Here is a 19,527-nt window from a genome sequence, read left to right as displayed (position 1 = left end):
TTTTATATTTAATTAATGATACCTAGTATATTCTTAGTGAGACGTATTTTGAGTAAAATAAATATGTATTATTATTATTGAATTATTATCCTTGAATTAATGTGAAGGTATAATATAAAGGGACATGTAGACCTCTCATTTACGGGTATTTACTATATTGTCTAAGACGTATTAAACTCTAAGTAAAATGCTATTTGACTTATGCAGTAAATTAAAAATTTTAGTTTTCCTAAAGAACCTAACGCCAGGGAACAATGGATTGACGTGACACGTAAAAAAATCAGAATACACTTAGTTTTGAAAAATTCATTCGCAATTAATAGCAAGCGCCAACTGCTTAACAAATACGTTTTATTCCAGGAACAGTGACTATTTGTAATTAATAAAAGTAAAATAGTTTTCTTTTTCAATATTTATTTCATGTTTCATTTTCTCCATTCATTCATCAGATAATTTATCGATAAAGAATGTCGATTTTATCAAGCACTAGCGTGTATGAACATTTTTATTGCGTTTTTGCGAAATACTTGTAATCACAGTATGTGTATGTGTAGAAATTAAAATAGTGGGGATGAAGCGGCGACACGGGTTCTAATACAAAATCAGAGCAAAGGCCTTTCCAACCTTATTTATCTATTCCGTGGTCGTGGCCTATAGGTTAAAACGTCCGAGGGCGCGAATTTACAAAGACTATACTATTTGAGTCACGAGTCAGACTCTAATAGATGAGCTTTTGTTTGACAAAAACTTGACGAAACCCTAATCTATTCTAGTACAGAAATTGACCGAAATCGCGTAGACTTTGTAAGATAAGTTTATTCTAACATTGGAGCAACAAATGCTATTCAATTTGATACCGATATTTACCGATCGTTAGTTTCATTATTTGGTGGATAGTTACATGGCATTTGTTAATTAACAAACAAACTTTTATTCAGTAAGAAGCAGGTAAAAACGTATTAACAAACGAACTTTTATTCAGTGAGAAACAGGTAGGTACACACTACATCCAATTAGTATTTGTTCTACGAAAAAAAGCTGCGATAAAACTTGTCACTTTTTTCATTGCAAGTGTCACCGTTTGTAAGTTTACCTTGAACTTGTGCATGAAAATTATCTTGACTCTTCACATTTGTTGCGAGTAAAACAAAAATAAAAATAAAACTAAAATATTTTTCCTTGCATACCTCTAATCAACTCTAATGTATCTAGCAATGCAACGGAGTTCGAATCCTGCAGGCGGGTACCAATTTTTCTAATGAAATACGTACTCAACAAATGTTTACGATTGATTTCCACGGTGAAGGAATAACATCGTGTAATAAAAATGAAACCCGCAAAATGATAATATGCGTAATTACTGGTGGTAGGACCTCTTGTGAGTCCGCACGGTTAGGTACCACCACCCTGCCTATTTTTTCTAATGAAATAATAAGTACTTAGTTCATGATTGACTTCCACGGTGAAAGAATTTATTTATTGTTAATATAGAAGTAGAAACACAATCATAATTTGCATCTGTGCTTGAACTAGGTGATAAAACCTGCATCTCAAGCAACAGTGCTCCTCGTACAAAGAAGGAATAACTACCATAAAAATTAGCCAACTTTATCGCCATTTTTAGCCATTAACCTTTACTTTATTAAATCAAAACATAGAAGTTTCGATCTTTCATTACTAATCTATTTTTATCCATATTACGTTCATGACTCGACCATGTCATTGATATTTCTCACGTTAAAGGTTACCAGTTCAATACGAGCTACTATGTTATAATAAAAAAAAAACATATTGATTCTTATTACATTGTCGGATGAACTAGCTCGCAGCCCACTTTGTGTTCCGATTTCTACACGTCACGATGTACATGCCGCCACATGCCTTGAGACATGAGGTTTAAATGTCAACCTTTTATTACAAAAGGGTCGCACCCTTCAAGCCGTAATGCAGGCCTGCAGAAATAGGGTGGTGGTACTTATCTGTGGGGACTCGAAATACGCCCTTCCACCATCAAGTGCACAATAACGTGATGCATGTTCACGAGTGATGACGGTTTTCAATATGCTCGCCATGTACCTACCTTTTCATTCATTGATTAATAACAAATCACGCAATAACTGTGGTATTTTATTACACATATAATATTACCTAAATCTGCAACAAAATACATTAATACCCCCTAATGTATGATAATACACGATAGATTACGACAACAACAAAGAAAGACGGTAGTAACCATTATCCTCACAATACGTCCAATGACCTCAACATCAAAAGTCAATTTCAACATAAATTAATCAAATCGCATACTTACAAACCCATTTCGCGTATTGACAATGCACGGGCCCAATAAATTCTTAAAACAGCACTATTAAATTTTAACTTTATTATAGCTTCAAAGGAGTACTCATTAAAAATACACATAGACACAACTAAGTTTCTCGACGGATCTCCTCAATGGGTCGCGATGCCGGTCGGTAGCAGATTCTGCGAAGAATTGCTCTTGCTAGGGCTAGTGTTAACAATTTTTTTCAGGTTGAGCCCATGAGCTCACCTACGCTCACGGAGCTCACGTCCACGAGAAACCGGAAGAGCCGCTTAGGCTATTAGCGAAGAAGCAAGAAAAAAAAAAGAAAAACATTAAAGCCTTCTATAAAAATAGCATATCTTAAATAAAATTTTATACTACCTACTCGATAAAAAACGGTAATTAAACTTCTTCACAGGTAAGCATTTAAATACAATATGTAATTATCTTTAACAACAAAACTGTTATGTGATGCAATGAAAAACTAGAAAACGAAAAGATTAGGGTTGCCGGATTCCTCGTTGTCAGTAATTCGTGAGAAAACAGCTTAGTAGCCAGGGCAGCCTACGTGAAGCCAGAGGTCACCATCAATGAGGACGGGTCCCTTCCGATGTCCTATTCTTCAGCCACATTCATTTGCACAGGGGAACGTTTCAGACCTTAATGTTGTCGGACGAAACGTAATTACTAGTAAATTATTACTACGCCCGTGAAGATACAACGCAGCAATACCAGTAAGCTTGGAAATCACTGGGTTGACTTGACGAGCCTAGGGTTTATAGGTATTGGGAAAACCGGGACTTCAAAAAGTTAAAAGGTCATCTTATCCATAGCCAGAGGCTAGCCACTGGTCTATCCATGAATAGGTTGATTACAATAATTAAGGGATAGATGGAATGATTAAGTAATTAATTGATGTGGGCAACTGCAGAAATGATTCGAAAGAGAATGTACTATATGTGTGTATGTATGTAATTTAATTTAAAAAAAACTGCAGTCTATCGAGACGATTTTCGGAAGGCAAAAAGTTGTCCTTGAGTACATATTGAATTATGAACAACTCACTTCTGTTCACGCGCTCTAAGAACGTGTGCACAACATGGAAAATAAACAGACATTAATCATCAACAGTTCACATTCCACACGTGCTTACGCTTACATCTTCCAATCCCTACAATCCCGCTTTTGCAGGTTAGTCGTCGGAGCTCCGTAGTTCGTGAGGAACGTTGACCTACACGACGACCTGACCCTCGAATCAATCCGGAAACACATAAAGTCAGCGTCGAAACGGTACTTCGATAAGGCTATGCGTCATGAAAATCGCCTTATCATTACCGCCGCTGACTACTCTCCGAATCCTAATCACGCAGGAGCCAGTCACCGTCGACGCCCTAGATACGTCCTTACGGATCCATCAGATCCAATAACCCTTGCATTAGACGCTTTCAGCTCTAACACTAGGAGCAGGCTTAGGGACCCCGGTAACTCGGAAAAGACGTGTAAACTAACCTAAACATCAACCCGCTGAGTTTCTCACCGGATCTTCTCGGCGGGACGAAATTTCGATCTTGTAATAGATTCATTCGCAAAGCAGCTTCTCTTGAGTTGTTAGATCTCCTTTGAAGGCGTTAGGGTAGCTGTTAGCAAATTCCACCCCTCCTGGTTGAGCCCTTGCTCACCCACCTGTCCTGGTGAAACTGAAATGGCATCCGGGCGACTAGTGATCTCTCAATCATAAAAAAACACATTTTTCCAAAGCATTAACAAACAGTACCGGCGTCAATACTGCGCGCGTTTTTTTATAAAGAATTCGTTATCTTGAACTAATTATACGTATAAAGTTAGTTGATAGCACCTGTCAATAATATCATATGCTATCATAAACTAACATCATTGATAATGGCCACGTAATATTATTATTTATTATCCTACTAGTACTACACGTAATCAAATCTGTTCCAAATTATATTCTAGAATAGATTTAGCCTCACTGATTTTAAATATGGAATTCAAAATAATGTGGCATTTAATTTATTTTGAAAAATGCCAACGCAATTAGCCTACATTTCAACTTAAACCTAAGCCAATTTACCGAGTTAGGTTGTTAGTCTAAACTTGAACAACACTAAAAAACCTAACGATACTGTTTATTATCATTATTAATTTATTTATTTCAGACATTACATTCATATTACATACATTAAAAATAACATTTCACATAGATTATATTATAAAAAAACAACCATTTAATATTTATAGACATTTATATTACATTAATACTAATATTGTTTAATAGGTAAAAAAATAGTATAATACGAGGAAGATATAATACATATGAGTGTAATACTATAATATATTGAATTTAATAAAAGAAAGTTAAAAAAGTTTTTTGATTAAATTCAGATTTAGCAAAGGATTAAAAAACGAGTTCATTGACCGTTAATTTTTTCGCCGTTGTATTAAGTCAATTTTATAAAAATTTTAGCAAACTATTAATTCTTTAAATCAAAGCGACTTTAATTAATAAATTTATTGTTTTATAAATATCTGCGTTCCTCTCTTCAACTGATTTGTAGGATATTTAGGCTTTTTGTAATTGTACTAAAACTTTTTTTTTATTTTACTTTATATGTAACTAAAAAATATCAAACAAACTAGACAATACTTCTTGGACTTATGTTTGCTGTAGGTCGTAAAAAAAAATGTGCCGTTATAACTCCAGTTTTCGTCACTGTGGCTAAATTAAATATTATCTCGTTTGTGAATTTTATCAAAAGCTTATACATACAAATATGACAATAAAATCACCCAACTAGTTTTAGTATAACATAGAAATAACAGCCACGAATAGACACGTAATAAATGGTGTGAATTAGAGTCGGGAACCTTAAAACAACAACTTGTATGTTTTTTTATTAAGAGTTGAATATGCCGACACACTTCCATTATTGTTTTTTTTAATCGCCTAGTAAATGAAATAATCTCAGTAGTCCAATAAAGCATAATCCAGGCGACTGATCCTTCGGTTGGCCACCATCCACCCGTATATGTACAAGATTTATCTTTTCTACCTAGAACCGCTGCCTTATTCGACGATGCATTTCAAAGGATTGAAGACGTAGAGGTCTAAAAGATAATGCCGGCACACTCATGTCAATAGATGCCACTATGCCGTTATGGATTCATTTTTTTTTAATAAGGAAATACGTACTTGACACATGTTCAAGAACAACTTCCACAATAATATTATGTAAACTAATCAAAGTCTCAAAGTTTATAACATTGGTGTCTTGTGAGTCCTCATGGGTAGGTACCACCACCCTGCCTATTTCTGCCGTGAAGCAGTAATTCGTTTCGGTTTGAAGGGTGGGGCAGTCGTTGTAAATATACTGAGACCTTAGAACTCATATCTCAAGGTAGGTGGTGGCATTTACGTTGTAGTTGTCTATGGGCTCCGGTAACCACTTAACTTCAGGTGGGTAGTGAGCTCTTCCGCCCACCTAAGCAATAAAATAAATAAAAATATTGGTAGTTTATTACTATTGATAGGACGTATTGTAGGTCATGTGGACCTGCTACTGCCATTTTGTCTACTTTTGCCACAAAGCTGTCATGCATTCTAATGTAGACGGTGGGATAAGAGTTTACTAATACAATGAAGACGCCCACGTTGCGATATCGATGGGATTTGGTGAATGATGATTATTTGATATGTCTTATAAGCCTTGCGATTTTTCCAGTATCTTTGCTATTAAAACGACGAGAGTCGACCTTATGTTCTTATTGTATATTTGCTTCGAATTCTTTCCTGTTTCTGTTCGAAGATAGCTAAAGAGCCTTCATAAATTAATTTAAATAAATTACTTTAATGCGCATTCAAACTAGTGCAATAAATGCGAGTGTAAAGTGTAAATGAATAACAATAAACGGTCCTATCGCTCAAAGATATTTCTAACAAATACACGTTCGATGAAAAGAGTAATTAATTCGTCTTCTCGCATTAAAACTGTATAATCTCAAAACTTACTAATTTTACAGGAGAGTGTTTTAAAGGCTTAACATGTGATATTATTAATATTAATTATTTAATTTAATTATTTTATACCAGTTACATTTTCTGTCTTTTAAAGTAAGATAAAATTATGTATTAATTTTGTTAATAAAAAAATAGGTAACTAAAAAAAAAACTAGTAAACTAAAACTAAACTACGCTCTTTTGACAGTATTTATTAGAAAAATACTGGTGATACCAAATGATCCCGCATATTAACTCAATTTCGAATATTTTTGGAAATTGTACACTTTTAATGCGAAAAGACGAATTGTCGGAAAGATGTAGTCCTATTAGATATATGTACAGCTATGACTTACAAATAGTGAACTCAAAAATATTATATATACAAACTAGCGACCCGCCCTTGCTTCGCTTTGGAAACATTAAATTTTATTATTGATAGGCGAGTCTCGCCATGTTGCGCGCGGTACGACAATAAATGCGGGTGACGCCGCGGGGTGAAGCTAGTCTAAAAAAAGTAGCCTAAGTTACTCCTCACATCATCAGCTACCTATTAGTGAAAGTCTCATCAAAATCGGTCCAGCCGTTCCAGAGATTAGCCGGAACAAACACAGACAGGCAGACAGACAGACAGACAAAAATTGTAAAAAATGTTATTTCGGTGTATGTACCGTATATATATTCATATACATGTAGTAAAAAGCGGTGATTTCAATATTACAAACAGACACTCTAGTTTTATTTATATGTATAGATGAACTCGAAATCGAAACATTTTCTTTAACTATTGTAGCTACTATGTTATTGTTTGCATTATTGTAAATCACATTTTAAGTTTTAGGTTTATTATTCGACCCCGTTTGCATGAATAACATTTCCTGTTTTCATTTATCTAAAATATTAAGCGAATCAATAGCCTTTATGGATTACATAGGATATTTTAATATCAATGATTTAACCTTGTTATTATAAAATAACAAACCTTGTACAACGAGTTTCTGAACGATACTTTTGATCTTTAATTATGCAATTAATGATTTGTTGGCATTAAATAGTATGTATTAACATTTTCCAGCTAAATTTAGCCAAATTTGTTAGACAGACAGACAAACAGATAGATAAACCTGTATTCACTGACATTGACTTCTTGACTAACAGTCTCTAATACTGAATTAAATAACATGACATAATAAGTAGATTTTTTTCACCAATCAATTTTCTTCTCAGATTGGGTCCATCGATACAACTAACTATATAGTTCATTCAACAATTATCTATCCTGAGCCCATCTTCTCCGTCCAACTTCAACAAATCATCTTTCGGTCTCTTTATTTGGTGTTCTCTTTGTCTATTCCCCAATCAAATATGTAAGATAACTCAGAGTAAATGGTAATAATGGCGATACTGGAACCTTCTAGGCTTGTGAAGAAACTTGGTGGTACCTGGGTTTATACCGTATGTTTATGGCAAGTATCTTGAGGAAATATTTAAGATGAAACGACACCATCAACTCTTTTTACCTTAGTATTCTTTTTTTTCGCTTTGGTGGGTGGATGAGCTCAGGCCCCACCTGGTGTTAAGCGGTTACCGGAGCCCATAGACATCTAAAACGTAAACGCCGCCACCTACCTTGAGATATGAGTTCTAAGGTTTCAATTTTTACAGTACAACGGCTGCCACACCCTTAAAACCAAAACGCATTACCGCTTAACGGCAGAAATAAGCAGGACGGTGATATCTACTACCACCCTGTCAATCATGACATTTCGGGGGAACTCAATCGTGAACATTTGTTAAGTACGTATTTCATTTAAAAAATTGGTTCCTGCCTACGGGATTCGAACACCGGTGCATCGCAAGATACGACTGCACCGGACGTCTTATCCCGACGAGGCCACGACGACTTCACTATACTATGCGGAAACGCTGCATTCAATAATTCACAGTGCTCTTTCAGAGACCATAGTTGCCAAAACTGAAGCAAACGGAATCTATGCTGCTTAATACACTCAGGTGCAGTTCATCGTTTTGTCTATTTCGTTCTTTATCGTTGTACCTAAGCAAAGAGAGAGAGAGAGAGAAAGAGAGAGAGAGTTTGCTTTATGGTAGACAAAATAAATAAGAATGCAAAATATGAAATACAAAAAAGCAGAGAGACCATATGAGTGTCACCGGGCTAGTAGGTGAGCTCACAGGGCCCAAACCTGACGATGTTGCTAACACGAACCCTAGCTATATCCGTGCTTCGCAGAATATACCACCGGATCGGAAACGCGACCCACTGAGAAGATCCGGCGAGAAGTTAATTTACTTGCCGAGCCCTTCGTCGCAAGCGACGGGTTTGACGAGAACGATGACCGATGCTTGGGGTACCTAAAAGCACTGTTAGTAGATCGGGAGGATCCAAGATAACGTGTTTTGGGCGACGTCGACTGTTTACTATTCGGTCCGCAGGATCAGGAATGTAGTTACCGGCGGCCACGATGAGAGGGTTCTCGTGTCCAGGTCGTCATGGAGGTCGACGTTCACGAGGACGACAGCAGCCTGTTCACGCTAAAGTAATTATTCACTAAGCGTCTGCAATAATAGGTATAGTAGCTTCGTCACCTTATTTGCTTACATCATAATTAAATACTAAAACTGAACGGATGAGTGAATCCCATCTTCATCTGGGCCTTTGTTATAGGGAGGTCAAAGCATTTGTGACACTCAACACCTAAGGGATGAACTTCAGCATATGAAGCATTATCACTAAGGACAAAGTTCATCAAGAAAAATAAACCTGTTACTACAAAAATATTTAGTTAATTATGAACAATCAAAGCACGGAACTTAAGAATGCGGCGTAGAGATCATAGTAAAATATATAAGCAGATGCGCCATGATTCTCTTCACACTCTCAGGATCCTTTACAAAACAATATCAGTGCGATAAGGCGCGACGGATAATAAATAACACAAACAGTCCTGATCGAACCACAAGACGAACTGGTCGAAATGTGGCACGCGCTGTTCATGTCCTCAATATTATTCACATTCGCGTATTTATTTAAAAAAATAACAGACAGGGAACCGAATAAAATTAAATATCATTTTTATTTCATATCATTTTATGTCTCTTGTTGTATGTTGGCATTGGTGATGTGGCCGCTTTTCCTGTTCAGCCCAAAAAATGTAAGGAATACCAAGTAAGTAAAGGCTTTTGTTTTTTTTTTTGCATCTAAAACAACCCGGCCCAAATTCTTCATAAAATTCAAAATAACATAAAAAAAAAAAAAAAAAAAATTATAATAACACGGAAAAATGTGCGTTTGTTATTTATCTCGATAAATTTATTTGTGAATTAATTATACTTTAACTGTCAAACATAATATAAAATTATATTTTATTGCAATTTATTAGCTGAATTAAACAAATCGATGGGTGAAAGGCTATTTTATTTGGCTTAAGCGACATTTCGCTTAATTCGTGACATTTACGTCTTTTATTAAAAGTCCATTTTATTTAGTATTAGTATCAACAATTCGATTTTTTAATTGAATATCACTAAAGTTTACCACCCCATTGAGATAGCCGAAGAAGTTTTTTGTTATGATGCTTTTTTCCAAATTTTAAAATTTAGAGAGCTCTCCTGGAATGTTCCAGAAATGTCATTTAAACCAAATAAACTTTCAGCCCTCAAAATAATTGTACACGGGCGGATTTAAGGCCATGGCCAATACAATACATACAATTCCAGTTAAAATAAAAATTAAACAAAACACAATAAGATCACAGAAATATAGGATACGTATAGATAAAAGCATTACATTTTACATTACATTACAGATTACATTTATCGTAATTTATCTATTTATTTGTTTGTTTTCCACCTTCTATGGCTGTCAACAAGTAATTAATCGTTAAACAATGCATCAGATAATATGTACCTACCACCACGTGAACAACACTGTATTTGTTATTTTAACACGCTCGTGGTACAATGATATCATGTCAGATGAGGTAGATTTGCAGAGTTGAACCAGCAGAGTCGTAGGACTGTCTTGTAATTATTTTAAAAGTCATATTATGAGTGTAAAGTGTATTTTTTTTACTATTACTAATTGAAGTTAATCCAGCATACAAATTGATGTTAAATGTTCCATTCAATTATAAATATGTCCTAAAAATATTATAAAAACAAAAGATGTCTCAGTTACTAAATGTTTTATTAAATATACTATTTTCATTTTATTATAAAAAGATCATCTGAAAAAACATAGTGTGAGCTGAGAATGGTTATACTACGATTGTTATTAAGATAAAAAATGATTAATAAGTATTAGCAACAATCCAAGTCTGCTCAGTACAACATTAATCGCGATATTATATTTGATAATATTACGAATTCAAATTCATACATATTAGAGACATTCGAATATTCAACAATGAGTTTTAAATTTGGAGAGAAAAACAACTTAGTGCTGTTTGAAAATTTTATTTTTCTACAGTAGGTACTTTTTTTAACAAAATTATGATTTGTAAATTAATTCATATTTATAAGATTTATAAATGCGTAACAGCTTATTTGAAATTGTTTTTTACAATTTGTAAAATATTCGATAAGATTTAAAATAAATAGTTCATAATTGTTCGATGCGCTAATTTAATAAATAAGTTGTAAATTCAAGACTACGTTGAATTCATTGAACACACAATACACAAAACCTCAATTTAGACACCACCCAACGAATGAGCTTAAACAGATTTTCATTTGCATTACATTACTTGCAGTGAAAAAGTCATTAATATTTATCCCGTTACAACAGCATCATTTATTTGTCCATATCCTCCTATAAGCAGTGGAGGTAAAAATAAGCAATATAAATATCACGATATTCAAAATAGTACTTCCTCCAACATGTGTATAAATAAATACAGAATTTTGGCGAATAAAAGTTTTTTTTATTGCTTAAATGGGTGGACGAGCTCAGAGCCCACCCGGTGTTAAGTGGTTACTCGAGCCCATGGACATTTACCTACAACGTAAATGCGCCACCCATCTTGAGATGTAAGTTCTAAGGTGTCGGTCTAAGGACCTCATGTGAGTCCGCACGAGTAGGTACCACCACCCCGTCTATTTCGGCCGTGAAGCAGTAATGCAATTCGGTTTGAAGAGTGGGGCGGCCGTTGTAACTATACCTACTAAGATCTTAAAACTTATATCTCAAGGTAGGTAGCGCATTTACGTTGTAAATGTCTATGGGCTCCAGTAACCACTTAATACCAGGTGGGCTGTGAGCTCGTCCACCCAAATACGCAATACAAAAAAGTACCAACCACACTTTGTTAGGAGATAGAGTCCCTCTCTAAAAAACCCTAAACTTAGTTATCGACTTATAATCTTGACAGCTCCGAGTATTTTGACGTCTTTAGTACCAAATTATCTAGAGGAACTCTGAAAGTAGCTCTGACATTGACAGCTAAGCAAACTAAGCCGGCTTGCACCTAAGTGGTCATGTAATCGTATGTCACATTTAATTAAACACACTGTGTTTATAATAACTAAAACAATAGAACGAACAAACAAATAAAATTCCCAGACACCCGAATTCCCAACTCAAAGACTTACACAAAGAACACGACTCAAAAATAAATTTAGACGGTAAGACTTGGCGTTATCAAAGCAAAACATTAATTAAGATAGTTGAACTGTAAATACAAAGTTTAATCTATAAATTAGTAGGTACGTGAAGAAAAAACTTCGTATCCCTTTTTACGAAAATTGCGCGGACGGAGGAGTATGAAATTTTCCACACTTATAGAGAGTATAGAGAAGAAGTGCACAATGCTGATATTTTTTTTAAATAATGCATAAAAGATACATTAAACCAATAAAGAAAACATTACCCACACTACCATGTATTTGACACACACACACGCAAGCATACTATTTGTTTATTGTCAAACTTTTCTTATTGCATAAAGTCTATGGTCAAATTGAGAATAGATTAAATATTGTTTGTTTTTGTTAATATTTGTCTAAAGTGTAGTCTTGGTGAAATCTGCTATTATATAAGTATAATAAAGTCTTTGACAATAGAACCATAATAATGTTCAAACTTATAATTTCAGTTAATTATAGTCGAATTTCGACTACTGCGGAACCACTAGCATAAGATTAAATTCCGTAAACTTGTATCATTTTAAGGTGGGCAGCGAAAATACTAAAACACGTAACAAAGATAATGAACTTGAAATGGGAGCTGCGAAACGGTGAGATCCTGGCCGAGGAACGCGGTGCAGTTGTCGTTTCAAATCATCAGTACACATTGGATGTTTTAGGTAAATCGATTTCATAATTACGAGTTACGAGTTGAAGATAAAGCTATTATTACTACAAAATCAAATTTTACTGGTGGCAGGACCTCTTGTGAGTCCGCGCGGGTATGTACCACCGCCCTACTTATTCAGCCGTGAAGCAGTAATGCGTTTCGGTTTGAAGGGTGGGAAAGCCGTTGTAACTATACTTGAGACCTTAGAACTTAGATCTCAAGGTGGGTGGCGCATTTACGTTGTAGATGTCTATGGGCTCCAGTAACCATTTAACACCAGGTGGGCTTTGAGCTCGTCCACCCATCTAAGCAATAAAAAAAACCACCACCCATCTAAGCAATAAATAAAAAAGATGTTTTGTTATTTACGAGTTGTTCTTGCTATACGTAGCTTGTATTATTTGAATACGCACACGCACACACGCAAACATTCGACCGATTATGGATTTAAATTTAAATTAATGATAATCATTATCTACAACCTAGTAATAATTTGTACTTGAACTAAAATTTAAAACTGATAATCTCTGGTTCAGTAACCTTGTTGATGTTATTATTGCTATGATTTTATTACACCAGCTTTATTAGTTGTAGAATTCCTTCGATGTTGAATAGTTACCGTTAGAGATACTATGACGCGAATGGCCTTACCCATGTCGAACACGAGATCAAAACCTTAATTATTTTGTCCAACGGTTGTCGCATCAAACCCGAATGTATATACGAGTAATCCCATTGGACCTTATAAATGCTACCGCTAGTAAATACGGTCTTAGCATGCTGGTGATCAAAGAACACCCGTATTAATTTCTTGATCAGCCACGGATCGAGAAGAGTTGGTACGAGATTGTAGCAAACTCGAGATATCAAATCACTACATAGTTTAAAACAAAGTCGCTTTCTCTGTCCCTATATCCCTATGTATGCTTAAATCTTTAAAACTACGCAACAGATTTTGATGCGGTTTTTTTTTAATAGCTAGAGTAATTGAAGAGGAGGGTTTATATATATAATAACATCCATTAAATAGTGGAGAAATCAATAATAAATTACAGTTTCCGAAGCGAAGCGAGGGTGGGTCGCTAGTAAATAATATAATAATTAATTAATTAATTAATAACTGGGAACAAATAACGCACGGTCATCTGGTCTCTAATTAGGATTCCCCGTGTTATTGGTACCAGAGACTGACATATATACAACGGCGGATCCAGGGGGGGGGGGGGTCATGACCCCCATGACCCCCCCCCCCGAGCTAGTTCCAGGACTTGAACTAACTTGGACTAATTGAAGAACATCATGATTTATTTATTATCTATTGTTATCAAAATTAAATCATAAGTTCTTAACTTGCCCGCGACTATGTGACTCCCTCCTGGCGCCAAAGCTGGATCCGCCCTTGCATATATGAGTCGACTATTATCAAAGGCGGCAATCTGACTTTTGGACAATGATTGGTAAATCAGAAAAACGAATTATTGACTTTGTATTCCATTGGCAGTCACAAAACTCTTCGGAACGACATCTTAGATAAATAACAGGTTAACTATTAACCTTTATTTAATGCAGGTTAACCGTATTCTTTGAAGGAGACGATTATATTCAAATAAATCTGTATTGACATATCAATAAAAAAAATTTGTCCAAATGTACAGATTGCCACCTTTGATAATAGACGACTCATATATGGCAGATATAGACACCCGGACAAAGAGTAAACAAGTCTGTTCATCAGTGTGCTTAGTGCGAGTTTTTTAACGTTCTCGATAGCGTAAAAGTTAGCTCATATATGTATGGAATGGGATCGCTTGCCTACGTTTGCCGTTAAGGGCGCTGTTCCAACTGCATACAAAATTTGGTTAACTTTTACGCTATCGAGAACGTTAAAAAACTCGCACTAAGCACACTGAACTATATTTGCCCGATGTGACCCTCGGCGCTAGACTAAGGACCACTAACTACTGCACCACCGAGTCAGTCCTAATTAAAAGCGCTTTTGTTGTTTGTTTTTTTTCTACTAATAAACTATAATTTCCGTGGTGTAAGCATTTATCTATTTTAACAATTTATTTCCGCATCCGCGTCCTCGATATCATGGACGGTATCAAATTTTATTGTAATTAAACGTTCATACGAATAATATTTATCGATTCAACACTCACGTTGTTGAAATAAAAGACTGGAAACTAGAGCAAGGTAAATAAAACTTTAGGCTTAAAATGCAGGATTTTAGCCCTTTTTTATTGCTTAGATGGGTGGATGAGCTCACAGCCCACCTAGTGTTAAGTGGTTACTGGAGCCCATAGACATCTACAACGTAAATACGCCACCCACCCTGAGATGTAAGTTCTAAAGTCTCAGGTATAGTTACAACGGCTGTCCCACTCTTCAAACCGAAACGCATTACTGCTTCACGGCAGAAATAGGCAGAGTGGTGGTACCTACCCGCGCGAACTCACAAGCGGTCCTACCACCAGTAAAAATAAAATTCGAGTTAAGTGATTGCCAGAGCCCATTAGCAGCACGTCAGTACCCTGAGTACAGTCTCGGACGTAAAAAGTCTGACTGTAAACGTGACGTAAAAACCGAACGCATAATAATTTCTATGCCTAAGACATTCTCGCTTAGTGAACAAAGAGTGGCGTGAACAGTGTCGTACATTACTTTATGGAAAAAAATGAGTGAACACATTCAGCATACATACATTCACACAACATACAACGCAGTACAAGTCTATTTTAATATTATTAAATAGTATACAATTTTATGAACAGACCAATAATCATTTACGAGTATATCAGCCATAACGATAAATATAAATATACATAGTAAATTATATAGCTCCACATAGCTAATAGATAATGTGTGTGTCATGATCGACTTGGTATTTTTTGCTGAAATAGCTTGTAAACTCCAGAAACGAAACAAAGGAATATTTTGGATATCTTACATTTACGCTGAAGAATTATGTAATACATATCGATCGATACTAATCATTTATTTGGATCAAAAAAGAAATAATAATTAAGTTATGATATCCTAGACCTCTAATGACTGGCTGTGGCAGTGGAATTCAAAATTTTACTTTTGTGGAATAAAAACTTCTGTCGTTATCTGGTCTATTACGGTTACACTGCTTTACGGGAAATTCTCTCTAAAATTCCTTTGTATCCATTATCGGTACATTGGATCACTTAGAAAAAATATAAATACTCCTCTTGCACGGCATTTAATACAACAAAAAGAACCGGCGCTAATCTAAACGCCATTAATTATTTTGTATCAGTTCAGATCAACAAAAGTTCGAACTTCCGATCAGATCTAATTACCTTTTCTCGTTTCCAGGAATGTTCAATATATGGGATGTGGCTGATAGAATTTCAGCGATAGCCAAAAAAGAACTGTTTTACGTTTGGCCATTTGGTCTTTCTGCCTATTTGGCCGGAGTAGTCTTTATAGACAGATACGATCCCAAGGAAGCTTATAAACAGCTTCAGGTCACTTCAGAAGTTATGACAAAGAACAAGGTCAGTATTAACTATAGACTCTACTTTTAAATACAACGGACACTAATATTATTGTAATGCATTTATTGTATAGTAAATTTTAGTAGGTAGATAGATTGAAGGAATTGTCGATACATACATTATTCGTTAAGAGCAATAGATAAAGTGCGCGATAGATCTTAACAGATCCCCCCAGGCATGACTCATAAGTCGGCCCTTTCTAAAACATCACTACTACACTACCCCACAATCGCGATTTTATCTACCACTCCCGCTCTTAGTCTACGGGCACGAAACTTGCGATGGCCGAGCGATGGCGACAGCGGCGCGACGCCGCGACGGCGATGTATACAAAAGCATTGCACAGTATGGGGACGGGCACGAAACGGGCGATGGCGGAGCGGGGCGATCGAGCGATGTACGGGCGATGATGGGGCGACGGCGACGCGGAAGCGACGAGAACAAACTACTTTGGTTTCGTTGCTTGCGCGGGTACACAGTGTTGTGTTCAGTTATTATTTTAGTAATGGAAATTGATAATGAGGAATTTATAATTTAACAAGGAATTTAAAATTTCATTGAATGACACCTTAGCTCGTAATAAAGCGTAGAAAATTCTCCCAAATTGCGTCTTCGTTGATTTATTGGATGAACACCATCTGTAGGTAATAATAATTCTCTCAATAGGAGACTAGGCTCCAATAGTTCACTTCGACGTAAACTCATGATTCGCACAACACTGCTCAAGCGCGACTGCCCGCCAGCTTGTTTCGTGCCCGCGCGAGATATCGCTGCCTACCCGCTCCGTGTCGCGTCGCCCCGCTGCCGCCATCGCTCAGCCATCGCAAATTTCGTGCCCGTAGGTAGACTTAAAGTCTTAACGAGATACACCCATACTTTTCTGTGCACAAACAAAACAGTCAACATTTTGAGATTAATTGCAATCGGAAAATTGAGAAATTATAAAATAAGTCGTCTTTGTTAAAGTTACACGAGTGAAATATTTCATTTCTAAAAGTAAATAAGTAATGAGAATGTTACTTTATTAGTTAGACTGTCACGTCATAAATAGATGAATCAAATAATCGAAGTTTTGCCTATACGTCGTCAGTACATAAAAGTACACATGTGCTTTTATTCCTAAAAAAGTATAATACTTTCCGAAAAGTTCCGAAGGACTTATTTCCGAATCAACACGATCGAACTATGAAATCGCTCGTGAAATCGTGGAGTCAGTTCGTTATTGAATTTCTAGTTTAAAAAAATTGTACCTCTGTATTTTTTTTATTTTTTAAGAATATTACAAACACACTGCTATCGTGTACAACAACCATTACCACCCTAAATACTAAATACACCTCTAAGAATTCATGCAATATTTGCAACAAATCTAACATCCCCAATTCGGCAAGCTAAAACGCCCACATTAATGTATAATAATATGTATTATGTATTACATTAACCCTTACACCTTAGAAAGGAATAACTTATGATACACCGTAAGTAAGAACGTAATGTCTAAAATAATTCCTTACAGACGAAAATCTGGATATTCCCTGAAGGCACCAGAAATAAGAATTTTACAAAATTCCTACCATTTAAAAAAGGAGCCTTTAACATTGCTGTTTCTGCTCAAGTTCCTGTCATACCTGTGGTTTATTCTCCATATTACTTCATCAATCCCAAGAAGCATATCTTCAATAAAGGTATTTATTCTATTTAACATCAAATTTTAATTTTAAGTAGTTTTTTTTTTTAATTGCTTATATGTGTGGACGAGCTCACAGCCCACCTGGTGTTAAGTGGTTACTGGAGCCCATAGACATCTACAACGTAAATGCGCCACACACCTTGAGATATAAGTTCTAAGGTCTCAAGTATAGTTACAACGGCGGCCCCACCCTCCAAACCGAAACGCATTACTGCTTCACGGCAGAAATAGGCAGGGCGGTGGTACCTACCCGTGCGGACTCAGAAGAGGTCCTACCACCAGTAAAATCGTATGATAATTTACAAAACTGGCAAACAAACAAGAAAATCTTAAATTATATTATTACTCCCATATTTCAAACTGAAAAAAAAACTAAAGGGACACCCACCAACAAAAGCACCTATTCATTCCATTATTAGTGGTTAATAAATTTGGTTAGCCCTCTAGTCTAAATTGTAGACAGACAGCCAGTAAGTACCATTACGTGTCATAATGTCAAGGCTTCTTAGTGGGATATATCGTAAATTTGCTAATGCAATTCGATAGGGACACAAATTGGTTCAGGTTCGAACAATTCCTTGCCTGCTAATCCACTACGTCATTGTGTCTGAAGCCCTTGATTATTTAAATCGTTCGCCACACTTACCTATACGTTGATGCTACACAAAAATGTAAAATGGAGCCTGAAATTCAATGGAACTGTGACCATTTCCAACTTACATTTTGCTGTCAGATTGGCTGTCTAAGAGTATATTTATAAACCAGCAATTTACATGTTTGGCTATAATCGCTAATGTAACCATAACAATCCACATACAATAAAAGCGGTTGATGTGAAATTCCTTCAAGAACTTGTCCTTTTGTCTCCGATGTTTTAGATTTATGCACGCTTTGTCGTGCTAATGAGCTTTGGGAGGGAAAGGAATACTTTAGCTTACTAAGTTTCTCGCCGGATTTCTTAGTGGGACGCAATTCCGATCCGGTGATAGATTCTGCGAAGCACTGCTCTTGCTAGGGCTAATGCTAAAAAATTCTCGGGTAGAACCCGTGAGCTCACCTACCCGTCCGGGCGAACAATAGCCCCTTAGGCTACAGCGAATAGATAGGGGAAAAAAGGTATCCCTATCATACCAACTAGGCGACGAGAACATTCATATGTACATACTATATCTGGATAAATCCCAATGTTGATCCTAATTTTTAATCAATCACACTGTCCGTTATACAAAAAAAATGTTATGAACTAGTTACGTTTAACATTGAGCTTGAATTCTATTATATTGCTTACATAGATTTTATTTTGAAATTTCAGGTCACGTAATAATGCAGTGTTTGGAGCCAATACCCACTAAAGGATTAACTATGGAAGATGTACCTATTTTAATACAAAAAGTATACGAAAAAATGACTGCGGCCTATAAAGAACTATCCAAGGAAGTCTTAAGCGATTTACCTCCAGATTATGCTTACAGCCCTGTTGGATAACCAATAGCAGTTTTTTTTAATTAGATTTAAATTAAAATTAGTTTTAAATTAGATTTAAGTCCTGCTAGCTTTTAAATGCTATGTCGCAATTTTCTAATGTAAATAAATTATTTTTATCTGATTACTCTTATTTCAATGTCAGATTTCATAATAATAAAAAATACGTTTTAGTCTTGATGAGATCATTAG

General features: G+C 35.7%; 1 protein-coding gene across 1 annotated transcript; it reads left to right on the top strand.

Annotated features, from left to right (window-relative positions):
• Nucleotides 1-9,228: 9,228 nt before the first annotated feature.
• Nucleotides 9,229-19,429, top strand: AGPAT5 (1-acylglycerol-3-phosphate O-acyltransferase 5). Its single transcript, NM_001281895.1, is given in 5 exon segments — nucleotides 9,229-9,510; nucleotides 12,513-12,646; nucleotides 15,982-16,163; nucleotides 17,680-17,848; nucleotides 19,166-19,429. Coding segments are annotated over 5 exon segments (849 nt in total). The 5' UTR covers nucleotides 9,229-9,319; the 3' UTR covers nucleotides 19,339-19,429.
• The last annotated feature ends 98 nt before the right edge of the window (nucleotides 19,430-19,527 follow it).

The sequence above is a fragment of the Bombyx mori genome, chromosome 15 (genome assembly GCF_030269925.1).
Source record: "Bombyx mori chromosome 15, ASM3026992v2".
Classification (NCBI taxonomy): Eukaryota; Metazoa; Arthropoda; class Insecta; order Lepidoptera; family Bombycidae; genus Bombyx; species Bombyx mori.
The sequence above is the reverse complement of the archived record's forward strand: the minus strand, read 5'-3'. Positions and strand labels throughout refer to the sequence as shown.